At 45.8% G+C, this 13,865-nt stretch overlaps 1 protein-coding gene across 1 annotated transcript in view; it reads left to right on the top strand.

The window, feature by feature from the left end:
* Positions 1–13,865, top strand: part of Tmem154 (transmembrane protein 154) — a 36,873-nt gene that overhangs the window by 14,505 nt on the left and 8,503 nt on the right. Inside the window, exons 2-6 of the mRNA XM_028789464.1 lie at positions 3,458–3,709; positions 3,798–3,836; positions 8,862–8,889; positions 9,779–9,864; positions 11,609–11,666. Of these exons, the coding sequence (XP_028645297.1) occupies positions 3,458–3,709; positions 3,798–3,836; positions 8,862–8,889; positions 9,779–9,864; positions 11,609–11,666 (463 nt within the window). The remainder of the gene's footprint in view (positions 1–3,457; positions 3,710–3,797; positions 3,837–8,861; positions 8,890–9,778; positions 9,865–11,608; positions 11,667–13,865) is intronic.

The following is a 13,865-nucleotide window of genomic DNA, read 5'->3' as shown; positions in this document are numbered from 1 at the left end:
TTCCTTTTTTTTTTTTTTTAAAGATGTATTTATTTTATGTATGTGAGTACACTGTAGCTGTCTTCAGACACACCAGAAGAGGGCATCAGATCTCATTACAGATGGTTGTGAGCTACCATGTGGTTGCTGGGAATTGAACTCAGGACCTCTGGATGAGCAGTCAGTGCTCTTAACTGCTGAGCCATCTCTCCAGCCCCTCAGTAAGCATTCCTAAAGGCCCATTTACTGTTACTTATTTTGGGGGTTTTCACCAGGTTAGGCCCTGCTAGGACATGGAGAGCAATATGGGGAGTTGAAAATGAAGGCCTGCAGAATAAAGAAACGGAAAAGCAGAGGGCGGGGGAGGGAACTATAGACTATCAAGCTCTGGGGTTTAGCTTTGTGGTAGAGCACTTACTTAGCATACAGGTGACCCTGGGTCCCATCCCCCTACCACAAAATTAATTTTAAAAAGAAGGAAAGAGGCAGAGGCAGAAAGAACTCTAGGTTTCATTTACTTAGACACTGGAGAATCTGATGAAAAACAGATTTTGAGTCTGTTAGGGCATGCTTTAGGGAGAGCCTGCAGCCCATTTGAACCCCACGGTGCCACCAAAGTCCTCCTGCCTGATCTTGAAAAGCAGAGTACATCACCCACAACCTCCTGGGACGACTCTCTCTCTCTCTTCCTTCCACTGCCCTAGTGCCAGAGTCTCTCATTATTCTTACTGTATCTGTCCCCATTTTCTCTTCTCTGGGGCCACAGGTCAAGTGGGGACAAGAACAGTAAGTGTTGTACCAGAACTTGGTTCATCTGCTCCCCTTGGAGAGAGGCTACTGTGGATCTGGGCAGAGCTGCCTGCCGCTCTTCTGGGGTGAGGAGCATCAGCCAGAACCCTACAGTGCTGGCTTTCCCCAGAACCATTTCCTTATCCACCCTTGTGCCAGCAAGCCACTGCCTGTTCTAGGCTGAGGGACAAGAACCCATAGCTGCTCTCTTGCTCTCTGCCTGATGGCCAAACCTCCATGACTCTCTGCACCCTGATTGGAGAAAAACACATTACCAAGTTAACATCTCAGGTTCCACCATGAACCGGCCCCGGCCCCTGGGGATCCCGATCTCTCCCCGTGAGATCCGTGATTGAGCAAGTTCTGTGAACTGTCACTGTATCTATCTGCAAGCATAGAGGGCACAGACCTGGATGCAGGTGGAAGGCAGAGTACAAACAGGGCTTGGCTCTTAATAGAGTCTTAAGAAGCAGAGTGCAGTGACAGACCTGCAATCCCAGTGCTCTGGGAGCTGAGGCAAGCAGGAGCTGAGCAAGACCGCTAAGTAAATAAACAGGAAAGATTAGCCTGAAGCAGGTGAAGGCACCCACCGCAGCAGTGGGGGAGGGCGAAGGAAAGGGAAGCAGGTCTGCAGACCTTGCTCAGTGGTAGAGCACACACTTTGCGTGTACATACTGCTGAGTGTGGTGTCCAGCAGGAAGAGGGAGGCGGAGGGGGAGAATATGAATACCTCTGGTTTTCTTCTTTTTATACAAGAGCATTAACCTCATCCTGGGGACCCCTGTCTCTTAATCACATCACATTGGAGATTAGGGATCAATATAGGAATGGGAGTGGGGATCCACAAGTAGTTTATAAGTGAACAGATATTTTTATTGTTGTAACATGAATCAGGAATTCACTGTCATGCAATTACAAAGAAAGAAAAACTATTGAATGGCTCTGCTCTGCTCAGCCTGGCCATCCTCTGGAGGTGTGGCCTAGCCAGAGCGCAGTTTAAAACCGCTGGTGTTTCCTTAGGCATCATAATGTCCTCCTTAAAAAAAAAAAAATTCACTTACTGATGTGTCTTCTGTATGCAATATTTTCTTCTGTCAAGCCAGGGTGAGTATCAGACAGCCCCACACCATGACAGGACAGGACCCCTCCACCCACACCATCACCACTGGGGCCAGGTGAGGTTCTTTCCCATTCTGTGAAGGGCTTTTAATGGCACTCAAGGTTCAGACAGAGTAATCTTGCTTCCACTTTGAAACAGGGAAAGTTCTGGTGTGATCATTTTTCCTGTTGCTTTGACAAAAGCAACTTAAGGAAAGAACAGTTTATTTGGGGTCATAGGTCAAGGGTTCAGTCCATCATGGTAGGGAGAACATGGTGACAGGACGGGAGGCAGCTGGTGCTGTTTCCACGTTTGGAAAGCAGAGAGAGTTCAAATGTGATGGTCAGCTCACAGGTGCCTTCCTCCTTTCTCAGTCTGGACCACAGCGCATGGAGTGGTGGCATCCACACTGAGAGTGGGCATTCCCACTGCAGTTAACCTAATCTAGAAACTCACAGACATGTACAGAGGCTTGCCTCCTGCTTGATAATAAATGCTGTCAAGCTGACAATTGATGCTAACCATGACACTCTTATCAATGCATTTTCCTATAAATGGTGAGGTTTTTCTTTGTTTCTTTTTTTTAAGATTTATTTATTTTATGTATGTGAATACACTATCACTGTCTTCAGATATACCAGAAGAGGGCATCAGATCCCATTACAGATGGTTGTGAGCCACCATGTGGTTGCTGGGAATCGAACTTAGGACCCGTGGAAGAGCAGTCAGTGCTCTTAACTGCTGAGCCATCTCTCTAGCCCCTGAGGTTTACTTTTTCTCCAAGGGATCATCTTGAGAATCTTATTTCACAAATGAGATATTTATCACGTTTTTATTTAGAATCCTGGAGGACTTGTCAGACACTCAAGGGGTCTTGAGTGCCGTGTGCTGTGCAGAATGTCAGACACTTAGCTCTGAAATCCATGGATAAGTGCCCTCTATTTTTTAAAAAAAAAATTCATTCTTATCTCTATCTATCTACTATCTATCTATCTTCTATCATTTATATCTATCTATCTTCATCATCCTCATCATCACTATCATCTGTGTCTACCACCTGTATCATCTATCTATCTATCTATCTATCTATCTATCTATCTATCTATCATTTTGTGATGCTAGAAATTGAACCCGGGCCTTATGTTTGCAAGGCATGTACTCGTACACTAAGCTCTACTTCCAGGCCCATTGATTTATATCTAAACGTATTTTTTAATGGCACATATTTCACACTGTGTTAGTAAATTTAAATTTACTCAGAAACTTTATGAACACTCTCTGATTCCCTATGGCTTTGGGGGTAGCCCATGGTGTGACAAGCCTGTACTTATTGTCTCCAGAGTGCCTGGCTGAGGCTGGACTGCGGGGGTTTCTGGGGGGCTTGCCTCTGCTTTGACTCTATGTTCAACACACTTCTAGCTTGAGCTTCCTTTAGGTCAAATCAATATACTCCATGTCATGCTGAATGGGAACACCAAGCACAGTGGACCAAGTTCACCACTGAATGCGTCTAGGACCCATTTAAAAATCTCCGAAACCATGACCCACCAGCTTAGTCTCCATGGCAGCCTTGCTTTTGTTCTTGTTTAGGAAATGAGGAGGAGTCAGACTACTCAGGACAGAGCACCACTGAAGAAGAAAGCGCAGAGGACGAGACGACAAGTGCTTTGGCTACAGTGACCACAGAAGCATTAGCTGCAGATGTGAACTCTACCGACACCAACGGCACCTCCAATCAGGCGGAATTTCTGTTAATGGTGGCAATCCCCCTAGGAGCGCTGCTCATCCTTCTATTCGTGTTCCTCATTGTAGCCTACTTTAAAAGCAAGAGACCTAAACAAGGTAGGTAACTTGTGTGTTCCCGGTTCCAGACAACCACTATGCACCTTAATGAGCCACCAGAAACAAAATGCTTTCTTCTTTTGTGCAGAGCCTTCTAGCCAAGGATCTCAAAGTGCCTTACAGACACGTGAGTAGTTGCCCGATACTTGCTCAGTGTTGGAGGTAAAGTAGTAAGTGATGAGTGATTACAACTCACTGATGTTTGCAAGAAGTTAATATTCTCTCTCTCTCTCTCTCTTTCTCTCTCTCTCTCTCTCTCTCTCTCTGTGTGTGTGTGTGTGTGTGTGTATAAGTTTTCAGTCTACATTAAAATTATAATATATTGTTGCTACCCGGAGAATCTTGGTCACTAGAACAATGTGACATTTTACTCTGTGGGAGGAAAGGGTCAGGCAGGTGAAGTATGCCCTGTTGGGGTTAACGATAAAGGGTTAGAGAGTGCATCGCTGTCACATGCAAGGGGGTGTTTACTCACATTTCTATAATGGCTATCACTTCCCCCATCCACACCCCAGTTTGAAAAGGGCAGAGAGAACCATTCTTCTTGCTCCCACCATGGTTGCATATCTATATGGAAACTGCTAACTGACTAAAGATAGAACCAAGAGAGGAAACTCCCAGTCGCCAGTGTGCTCGAAAAGTATTGAACAAAATGAGCAAATACTAGAATTCAGGGTCACTCTGGGTCCTAAGCAAACTTGGCATATTTTGACTTGTGTTGGTAAACTCTGACTAGGTCCAGTTTTTTGTTTTTGTTTGCTTGTTTGTAATTATATTCGTGTGTGTGTGTGTGTGTCTACATGCACATTCAAGCCAACAGGCACATGCAATGATGCACATGTGAAAATCAGACATGTGCTTGCAGAAATAGTTTTTTTCCTTTCACCATGTGAGTTTTAGGGATCAAACCCTGCTTGTCAGTGTTGGCAGCAAGCCCCTTTGCCTGCTGAATCATCCTACTGGTCCAGGCTTCAGTTTTTAAATTAAAGCTTTTAAAAGTCATTTCAAACTTCACTTAAGGGTAGGAGCATCTCAAGTAAGATGCATAGTCAGGCTCACATAGAAAACTTGTTCTGTGTCCTCCGGCACTAACAGGGCCCCTTGCTTTCCTTGCTGTCTTCCCTGCACTGGGGAAGCCATTTAGCTCTGGGTATGACTCTATGCACCGCCAGTAGATGAGGTAAGTGGAGCTAGGGAGGAAGTCTTCTTCTTTCACAAAAGGAACTGGTAAAATAATTAGACAGAGGAGGAAGAGGGAACTCTTTTCTGCGGCTGGATATTTCAGAGTAACCTAGCAACAGTGGTTGCGTGGGAGCTCCTCTGTAATCTATAGCTAAAGCAAGACCCAACTGGGCTGCCCAGATACCCTCCCCTCTTCTTGCCTGGACTGGACTTGAACTCTTCCACTCAAGCAGCCCTCTTGTATCAGCCTCTAAAGTAGCTCTGGGCTGCAGGCATGCAACACTGCACCTGGCTGGCTTTTCCCATTCCTGTTTTAACGTCAGGGGAATTCCCTGTCAAACCTAAACTCAAAGTGAAGTCCAGGGCTGGGGCCTCCAGTCTCATGTCAAACTCTGAGGCTTTCAAGCTCTTTGAATTCAGGTGTTCAAGTCTTTCAGTTCCAAAATCATTTGCATGTGAGGAGCAGCCTCACCCTCCTTTTCTTGATAGCTAATCAAAGCAGACAGTTTTCATATTCTAATCCTTACTGTAATGTTAAATTTCAATTGCATATTATGTATCAAACAGTAAATCAATCCATCTATCATCTATGTATGTATGTATGTATGTATGTATGTATGTATGTATGTATGTGTGTGTATGTATGTATCCATCTGTCCATCCATCCATCCATCCATCCATCCATCCATCCATCCATCTGTAGGGTCACAGTTGAACTACCCAATTGAGATGCAGTGAAAGCTGTAAAGGTAAAAGCAGGACAATGTCTAGGATGGACAGAGGGACAGGCAGACAGCAATTCTAGTAGGCTGTATCAGTAGTTGGGATGGCCTAGAGTTTTCTGCCTATCAGTCCCTACGCGCGCACACACACACACACACACACACACACACACACACACTCATGCACAGACTAATTGGGTAAGATGACAGAGTTAGGTAAGGCTGCCCCAGGACAGTGTCCAGTCTTTATACTTTAGGTGACAGAGTTCCTTGGCTTCTTCAGCCTGGTATATCAATCTCTCAGGTCTTTGCTAAGTGTAAATAGTGGCATTTGTTCTACTCCAATACATTATCTATCAGTGTGTAGCTTGTGGGTAGTTCCGGACAGGTGGTGTCATTCCCATGTCCACCCAGGTCCACAGTCATCTTCCATCTCAAAATGAGGGCAAATTCTACTTGCAGAATGTAATCTCTGAGGGAAGGACACAGTCTGAAGCAAACAAAAAAGCCTCACTGTTTTAGACAATCTAGAGTAAGCTAGGGCAGGGCACAGCCTCTCTCACATTGCCTTGATGTGTTGGGTAATCTCTCAAAGAACTGCTGAGAAAGCATGGACAGGAAGTCATCATTTAGAACAGACTGTGGCTAACCGATGCTGGCTGTGCTCACTCAGGTTCCTGCTCAGCCTAGAAACCAGGCAGTCAGAACCTTCTGTGGCTCCTTCCCTTGGGCAGGGACCAACAAGTCCGTTGTCTACAGCACAGAGAGGGTCTTGTCAGGAAAGTGGCTGTAAAGTGGAAGACCTTACAGGGTGTAAGGGGGAGAGAATGAGAGAGCAGGCTAGAAAGGGACAAAATGGAACCCAGTGTGAGTGTGTGCACGGAGTCGGTGGCTATTAATAAAGAGATGTAGGCCAGGTAGAGTGGAGCAGGCAGGACCTGATTGCTGAGGACAAGTAATTGGTCCTCCCCCGCCCCCACCCCCGGCTTAATGCTCTGCTCTTGTACCATCTCCCAGATGTGTTTCTGTTGCCATGGTGGCTGGGGCAGGGGTAATGGCCCTGGAGCAGAGAAGATGAGGCCACAGAAGGCTTTTTGCTCTTTTAATACTGATTATGGAACCTCTCATTTGGTGCATCTGGAGCACTTTGGTAATGGATTTTTAAACTTTTCCATCATCTGCATGCTGGTTGGCTTCTGCCTACCTCTGAGCCTGTGGGGAGCCCAGATTAGAGCGAAAATCCGTGCTCACAGCAGGACTGTGGAGTCACGTGCTCTCTGAGAAACTGGAGAGGAAGTCAGAAAGCAGGGAAAAGGAACTGGCTAAAAGTAGGTGTGTGTGTGTATGTGTGTGTGTGTGTGTGTGTGTGTGTGTGTGTGTGTGTGTGTGTGTGTATGTTCGGGACAGGACTTCATGGTTCACCTGTAGAGAGTTCCAGTTGTGTGGGGCTTTGTTTAAAATCCCTTAAGAAAATAGCCAGTAAATTTTAGATTAAAACTATACATGTAGGGCCAGGGATGTAACTGAGCTTGCGGTGTGTGCTCAAAGTCTTGGACCCAGTCTCTGAGCACTGCAGAGACTCCAGGGTAGTGAGGCATGCTTATAATGCCAAGTGCAAGAGGATCAGAAGTTCCAGGTCATCCTCAGCTATATAGCAAGTTCGAAGCCAGCCTGAACTATGTGAGACGCATCTTAAGCAATGACCAGAAAACTGCAGGTGCAAAATGTGTAAGATGAAGCCGTTCCACTCCCTATGTAAGTTTCTGGAGCGTCAAGCATCTGCAGGAGGTCTCTGATTCTATTTAGGGGCGGAAGACAGAACTCACTGTGCCTTCCAGGCCAGCAGTGACAGTATGAAACCTGCATCTGCACCAGCTCTCCTGGGTTAGCCATGTCACCAAAGCTTGCCCAACCGGCAGGACATAGCAGCAGCCTGTGCCACCTGAGCTCAGTTCCAGGTGCCAGCTGGCTGCATTTCCTTACTTCTTCAGGCTAGACACAAGATGGCCTCCAGCTGTCAGAGGTTGAGGCATCAGACTTCCTGGGGACCTCTACAAAGAGTTTGCCTCCCAAAGCATCTGTCTTATTAACAGTGTACCCACTTTCCACCACTGATTGCCTTTTCCGGGGGATGTTGGTTTCCTTGCCAAACCAAACAGAGCTTGCTTGGACCAGGCAGCAGGCTATGATTCTTGCCACCTGTTCATCTGGAGTCTTCTCCACATTAGAGCTGTTTTGTCAAATGGTACCTGACTCTCACCCCAATCAGCAGTCGTCAAAGGCAAGCTGGTTAGAAGTCTCACTATTATAGTAATGATAGGTCCAAAAGATCAGACATGAATTTAACTCCATTGCTAGACAACTGAGATTAAAGCCTATTCATCTGTCTAGTGCATTCTTACCAGGTGTACTTGCCAGGTATTTGTGCTAGCAGGACAGAGCCTGGGGCACACCATGGTAAACAAGACAGGTACTATCGTGGCCCTTTGGGAGCTGTGCTCTGGTAGAAGAGACAGATGAAATACAGTCACACAGATGGTCTACCAGGTCTAACTGACCAGTACTGTCAAGGAAGCAAGTGAAACACAGAGCCAGGGACCAACAACGGGACTGATGAGCCTTCCTGAAACAGAGGTGGGGATGACAGACTGAGAAGTGGAGGGATCCAGCCATCCAAAGAGCCGGGTAAAGAGGACATTCAGAGGTATCCCTTGACAGAGTCACCCACGTGGCCTAGTGTGAAGAATGGTGTGTCATAAGGAAGTGATGCTGGGACATTATTCTATTGAAGGGATCAATAACCAAGCCCTTGTTTGTAACACTTTCTTTCCTGACCATGCTTTTCCTCTTCGTGTGGATATAAGAGGAACAGGGAAGGTGAGCATTCTCTGGGGAGCACCCATCTGTAAGGAAAGCAGAGTCCATGACTCCATGAGGATTTCAGACCTGGCTTCAGCATGACTGTCTGTACTGTGACTCGGGGGTTAATGACTGCTCCTTTGAAAATATGAGTCATGAGGCTTCAAGTTGTCTCAGAGGGTAAAGGTCCTGAGTTTGATCTCTGGGACCCATGTGGTAGAAAGAGAGAATGGACTTCTACAAATTGTCCCCTTGTCTTTGCTTGAGTGCTATGGGCCCCATCCCTTTGTCATCGTGTCCCTCCCACTGAAGAGGACACCTAGTGGATGTTGCAGTAAATCCCTGCGATGAGCCAGGCTGAGGTGACTCTTGTATCTGTTCTCTTTCAGATGAACTAGGAGGTGAAACCCTGAAAGTGTGAGTCCTCTCCACCAGTCTAACGTTCCCGTTGTGTAGACAAGAACAGTCAAGGAGAAGAGATGAGAAAGCCATTAGCCTTTCCCCAGATTGTGTTGTGACAACCTGGCTCGCTTCTCTTGCACCTAGACTCTGACAGACCTGCCCCCCCCCCCCATTGTCTCGAAGGGTATCTGTTGTGGTCAGCTTCTAGAAAAGGGATTTTGTTTGGCTGCTAACAGTGCCAAATGCATAGCAGTTAAATATTCTGGCCCTGGGTGAACACTAAAGACACCAAGTGATGTCTCCCTGCCCCTCACATCAGCCTCTCTGCTGTAGATTCATCTTCCTGTGCAGCGCCCACAGTGCGTTCAGAGCTGGGTCTTTCCTTCCTGGCTCCATCCATCCTGACCAGAGCTTTTTCCCCTATCCACGAGGCCCTTGAAGCCTGGGAGATGGGGCTGAGGCTTTTCTGAGAGCTGCCGCTCCATTGCTTCCAGCTAGAAGAGCCTACACATTGAAGGAGACCAGATAAAAGCAACCTGGTGCCTGATCTCTTTTTCTGGGCCATTGATGAAAACTCCAAGAAAAGAGAAGTGAGACCAAGCAAGGTCAGGAAGCTAACTGAGAGGACCACTGAGCACCCTGGCAACCATGTCTTTGGTCTCCAGAGAGCAGCTTCTCTTAGTCCACTCCCTGGCCTCTGAGCCATCCGGTTTGGCCTTAGTGACAGAGGAGAGTTCATTGAAGATTTTGCCTTTCTTCCTGCTAGTGTTTGATGCTCTCTTGGTTAGGGCAAACCCAGGGCTAGCTTGAGTTGTCAGACACAGAATCAGGTTGTTTCTAACACAAATGAGCATCAGCCTACCGAGCCCATTCTTTTTTTAATGCGTTTCTGCTGTCTGTCTAGACCGATCTTTGAAGAGGACACACCCTCTGTTATGGAAATAGAGATGGAAGAGCTTGATAAATGGATGAACAGCATGAACAGAAACGGTATGTGGAAGCCCAAAGTGTTTGCCTCTCTGGTAACACAGGGCTAGACGGCTGCCTCGGCTTCGTCAACAACTCAGAAAATCTGAAGCCATGCTTCATCTGGCACTCGACCTTAAAGATCCAGTTTAATCCTAGTCACTGTGTCTGTAACCACTTGTTTTTATTTGTGTACTAGTTGTCGAAGTAAGGTATTTCAAGAAGAAACGGTGCTACTAGTTTCCTTCCAATAGCGTGCGTGCGTGTGCGGGTGTGGGTGTGTGCGGGTGTGTGCGGGTGCGTGCGGGAGTTACTGGAAATCTAATCCTGTCCTCTCATATGCTAGGTAGGTGTTTTTCCACTAAGCTACATCCCTAGCCTTCATCTTTCTAGCCTGGGAAGGAAATCTGATACAAATTTATAGGGGGGAAAACTGACATGACCTTATATTTTCTTGAATTTAGAGAATTCCAATTTGTATGTGGTTACACAACTTCATCAAGTGTATTTTACAATACACAAGGTGTTAGAACTGTGGTAGTGGCTGAATGGTAATCGTCAAGCTGACTCTAGAACACCCCCATGACTGTAGATAGTTCTATCAGACAGGACTGCTATACACACTAATAGAATATTCCCACACAGTAATTTTCAAGTGATTGCTGGTCTTTAAACTGTGTGTTCATTAACAATCAATACAATTTTAAATTAAATTAAAACTCAATAAAATTTTCTTGATGCTCATATGAAATTGATAAAACTCACTATATATTGTACTATTTGTATGTGTTATAGTTGTGGTGTATACTTGTATTGTGTGTGTGTTTGTGGTATATGCATGTATTGTGTGTGTGTGTTTGTGGTGTATACATGTAATGTGTGTGTATATTTTTGTGCAGAGAAAAACATCGTGCACACACACACACACTATGAATGGACTTACAGGTAAAAACCACATCAAGGTTTTTACATGGGTGCTGGGGATTTGAACTCAAGTACTTGATGCTTGTGTATTAAGGAAGACTCTCAACCACTGGATGATCTCTTCAGTCATCTGTAATTTTTCGGACAGACTTATTTAATTAGCTACTTATTTATGTATGTGCATGTTCACAGTTGTGTGCAACTACTAGCATTCATGCACATGCATGGTGTCCAGAAGAGGGTGCTAAATATTCAGTGAGCAACCCTGCCTCAAAAAATAAGGTATAGAGCTAACACCATATGGGAATACATGAGTGTGCATATGAGCACCCAGGCATAATACACACACATACACACCACACACACACACACACACACACACACACACACACACACATACACACACCATGTGGTAGTGGAGAAAGAATTTCCCTGGGAGAAGGTGGTCCCTCCCCACCTTCCTGACGATTCTGCTGTGAAGCTGTCCTGCAGGCGCTGTAGGACCTGAGGTACACCATTTCAGTCCTGTGTCTCACTTCTGAGATGCATATTCTGGTTTTCAGAACACTGTGAGCTTCCAGGGGACCGACTGAGCAAGCAATGATGAATTGTGCCCTTTCAACAGGGGCACAGAACACTGCAGCCCTGTATCTGCGTGATTCGTGCTCTTACTGTGTCAGAAGCTTCAGCGTCATTAATCTTTGAACCTCTAGAACTCCCCAGTGGGGCCATTTCTTCACAGGTAGCCACACAGAGGCACAGTTCATTCCCAACTGTGTCAGTTTTGTGGGTAGAAAAAGCAATTCTGGTGACTAACGGTGAATTTCATTTTCTTCTGTCCTAGCCGACTATGAATGTTTACCTACTTTGAAGGAAGAAAAGGAGCCAAACCTCAGCCCAAGGTACTTGTGATTTCTATCAGGTGTGGTGAAGGGTGGAAGAGGGTCCCAGCCACAGCACAGTACAGCACAGCACAGCAGTTTCTTTGGCTTTTTTGTGCCTGACAATTTAATATGTCAGTTTACAGGGAGGAGTGTGTGGTCAGAAATCATGTTTTGGAAAATACAAAACATCCTAGTACCTCTTGAGGTTTCAGAGAGACACTGTTGAGCTGGCTTTTGTTTTAGTCCTAAGATTTGCTGATTATAGCAGATTGATTCGGGAAGTTATTTGCCTTGGATAGATAGGTGTTTGATAAGGAAACAGAAGAAAGGGGCAGCCCCAGATGGGATGGTTTTCAATAATCGTGACTAAGAGGGACATTTTATAAAGCAAGGAAACAAAGAACCCTAACCTACTTGGTCTAGATTAGTATCAGAGAGAAATTAAATAAAAATTAAAAACATCTCAGTCTGCCACTAGGTGGCTCTGCTTGATAGAAAATTTTAGTGCCCTGGGACCAGGTGTAACTTATTAGGACTTGCCGGTATTATTTAAATGATGTGATCTTTGTGAGGAGAGAAATTAGTGAGTTGGGGGATTTCTGATTAGAGAAGTTTTCTCAGTATGTGGAAAGAACTGGAAGGAATTGAAGAGCGGACTTGCTTTTCAGAGAATGACTATAGTTTGGGGGTCACCGAGTCAGCTGCTGGGGTAACAAAGATGACTGGACAGCAGAGAAGTTGAGCTGTGACCGCAATGGGACTCTTGTGTTAGAGGCACAGATCGAAGCTTGAGAGTGTAGCAAATACCCGTGAGAACACATCATCCGTTCACGTGTCACAGGTGTTTCCAGATACAGTCACATGGCATCAATAGGCCCAGCGGCCACAGCCCTGCAAGTAAAGACTAATGGTCAGGTTTTCCTTCAGGGTCTTTGACTCTGCATCTATTCTAGAATCCCAACATGTCACTAATAGCTCACCACACTGCATCTCTGTCTGTCATAGCCTGACATGGTCCTACGCAGGGCAGCCTCAGCTCTAACCCATAAGTCCACTCTTAGCAATTAAGTCCATGTTAACTCTTGGGGCATTTATACATTACAATTCATCACGAGTTTGAGATACATTCTATCTTACTTAAAATGAGAGTCCAGATAATAACAAGAAGGCAAAAGAAAGAAAAATAATGCCCTGGTTATAATGCAAAGGGCATTATGGAGGAATCTTTTCCACCTATCTTAACCTTCCCCTCCTAATGAGACAGTGCATAGGTCAATTCAGGTCATCTTCAAACTCTGTTTACATTCTGACTGTATCCTCAGTGCTGAGGATTGTCAGAAGTTCTACATCCTTGAATCTCACTCTGTGAAATTACTGACATCACTGCTGAGGAAAACTACCCTGACAGAATTGTACAGTGAGGAACTTTTATTAAAAATCTTTTTCTTAAATATAGAGAGGTTGATTCTTGAAATGAGCTGCCTGTAAGACAAAAAGGCCCCTGCCTATCTGTTTGGAGTTCTAGGTGAACTGGTTATTTTGCAAGTGAGTATCTGAATTCCTCTGTGGGCCTGGAACCATCTGGCTTTGACAGGACACCTGCCAGGGCTTCACCCCATCCTCTGTCTGGAAGCTGTGCTGGAGTTCTAGACTGGACAGTCTCTGCTCACAACCACAGCTCTTGCTAGTGACTTCCACGGGCATATGATATCAAAAGCAGAAAGAATTCACAGGGAACACTCATGTGTTCTTTATCTCCCAAGTACACAGCCCAGCCCATCATCAATGCCTCCCCACGAGTGATACATTTGTTACAATCACCTGATAGGTTGTCATCAAGCAACCTTCCTCTGTGGCATCAACCCCTGAGACAATCCCCGACCCCCAGTCAGGTACACAAAATGCTTCAGAAAGCAGGGACAGCGACTAAGGAGTGACTTTAATAGGTGCCGCACTTGTCCACCCTCCGGATAAGGACAACTTCTGGAACCATTTGCAGCATCAGCATCCGGGACTTCTGGGCTTCTGAGGACTGGCAGCTCTGTTGGCTAACCCTACAGAGCTTTCCCTGGAATCCATACCAGCCCTGATTCTCACTTTCCCTGTCCTCACTTTTCTATCCTTTTTCTGCCACACTTCTTGTTCTCCCCTTGGCTCCTCCCTCCCTCCCTCCCTCCCTCCCCCCCCACCCACCCACCCCAACCACCAAACCACAAA

Source organism: Grammomys surdaster, unplaced genomic scaffold, assembly GCF_004785775.1.
Source record: "Grammomys surdaster isolate TR1022 unplaced genomic scaffold, NIH_TR_1.0 125834, whole genome shotgun sequence".
Taxonomy (NCBI): domain Eukaryota; kingdom Metazoa; phylum Chordata; class Mammalia; order Rodentia; family Muridae; genus Grammomys; species Grammomys surdaster.
This window is presented reverse-complemented; position numbering and strand designations above follow the sequence as displayed.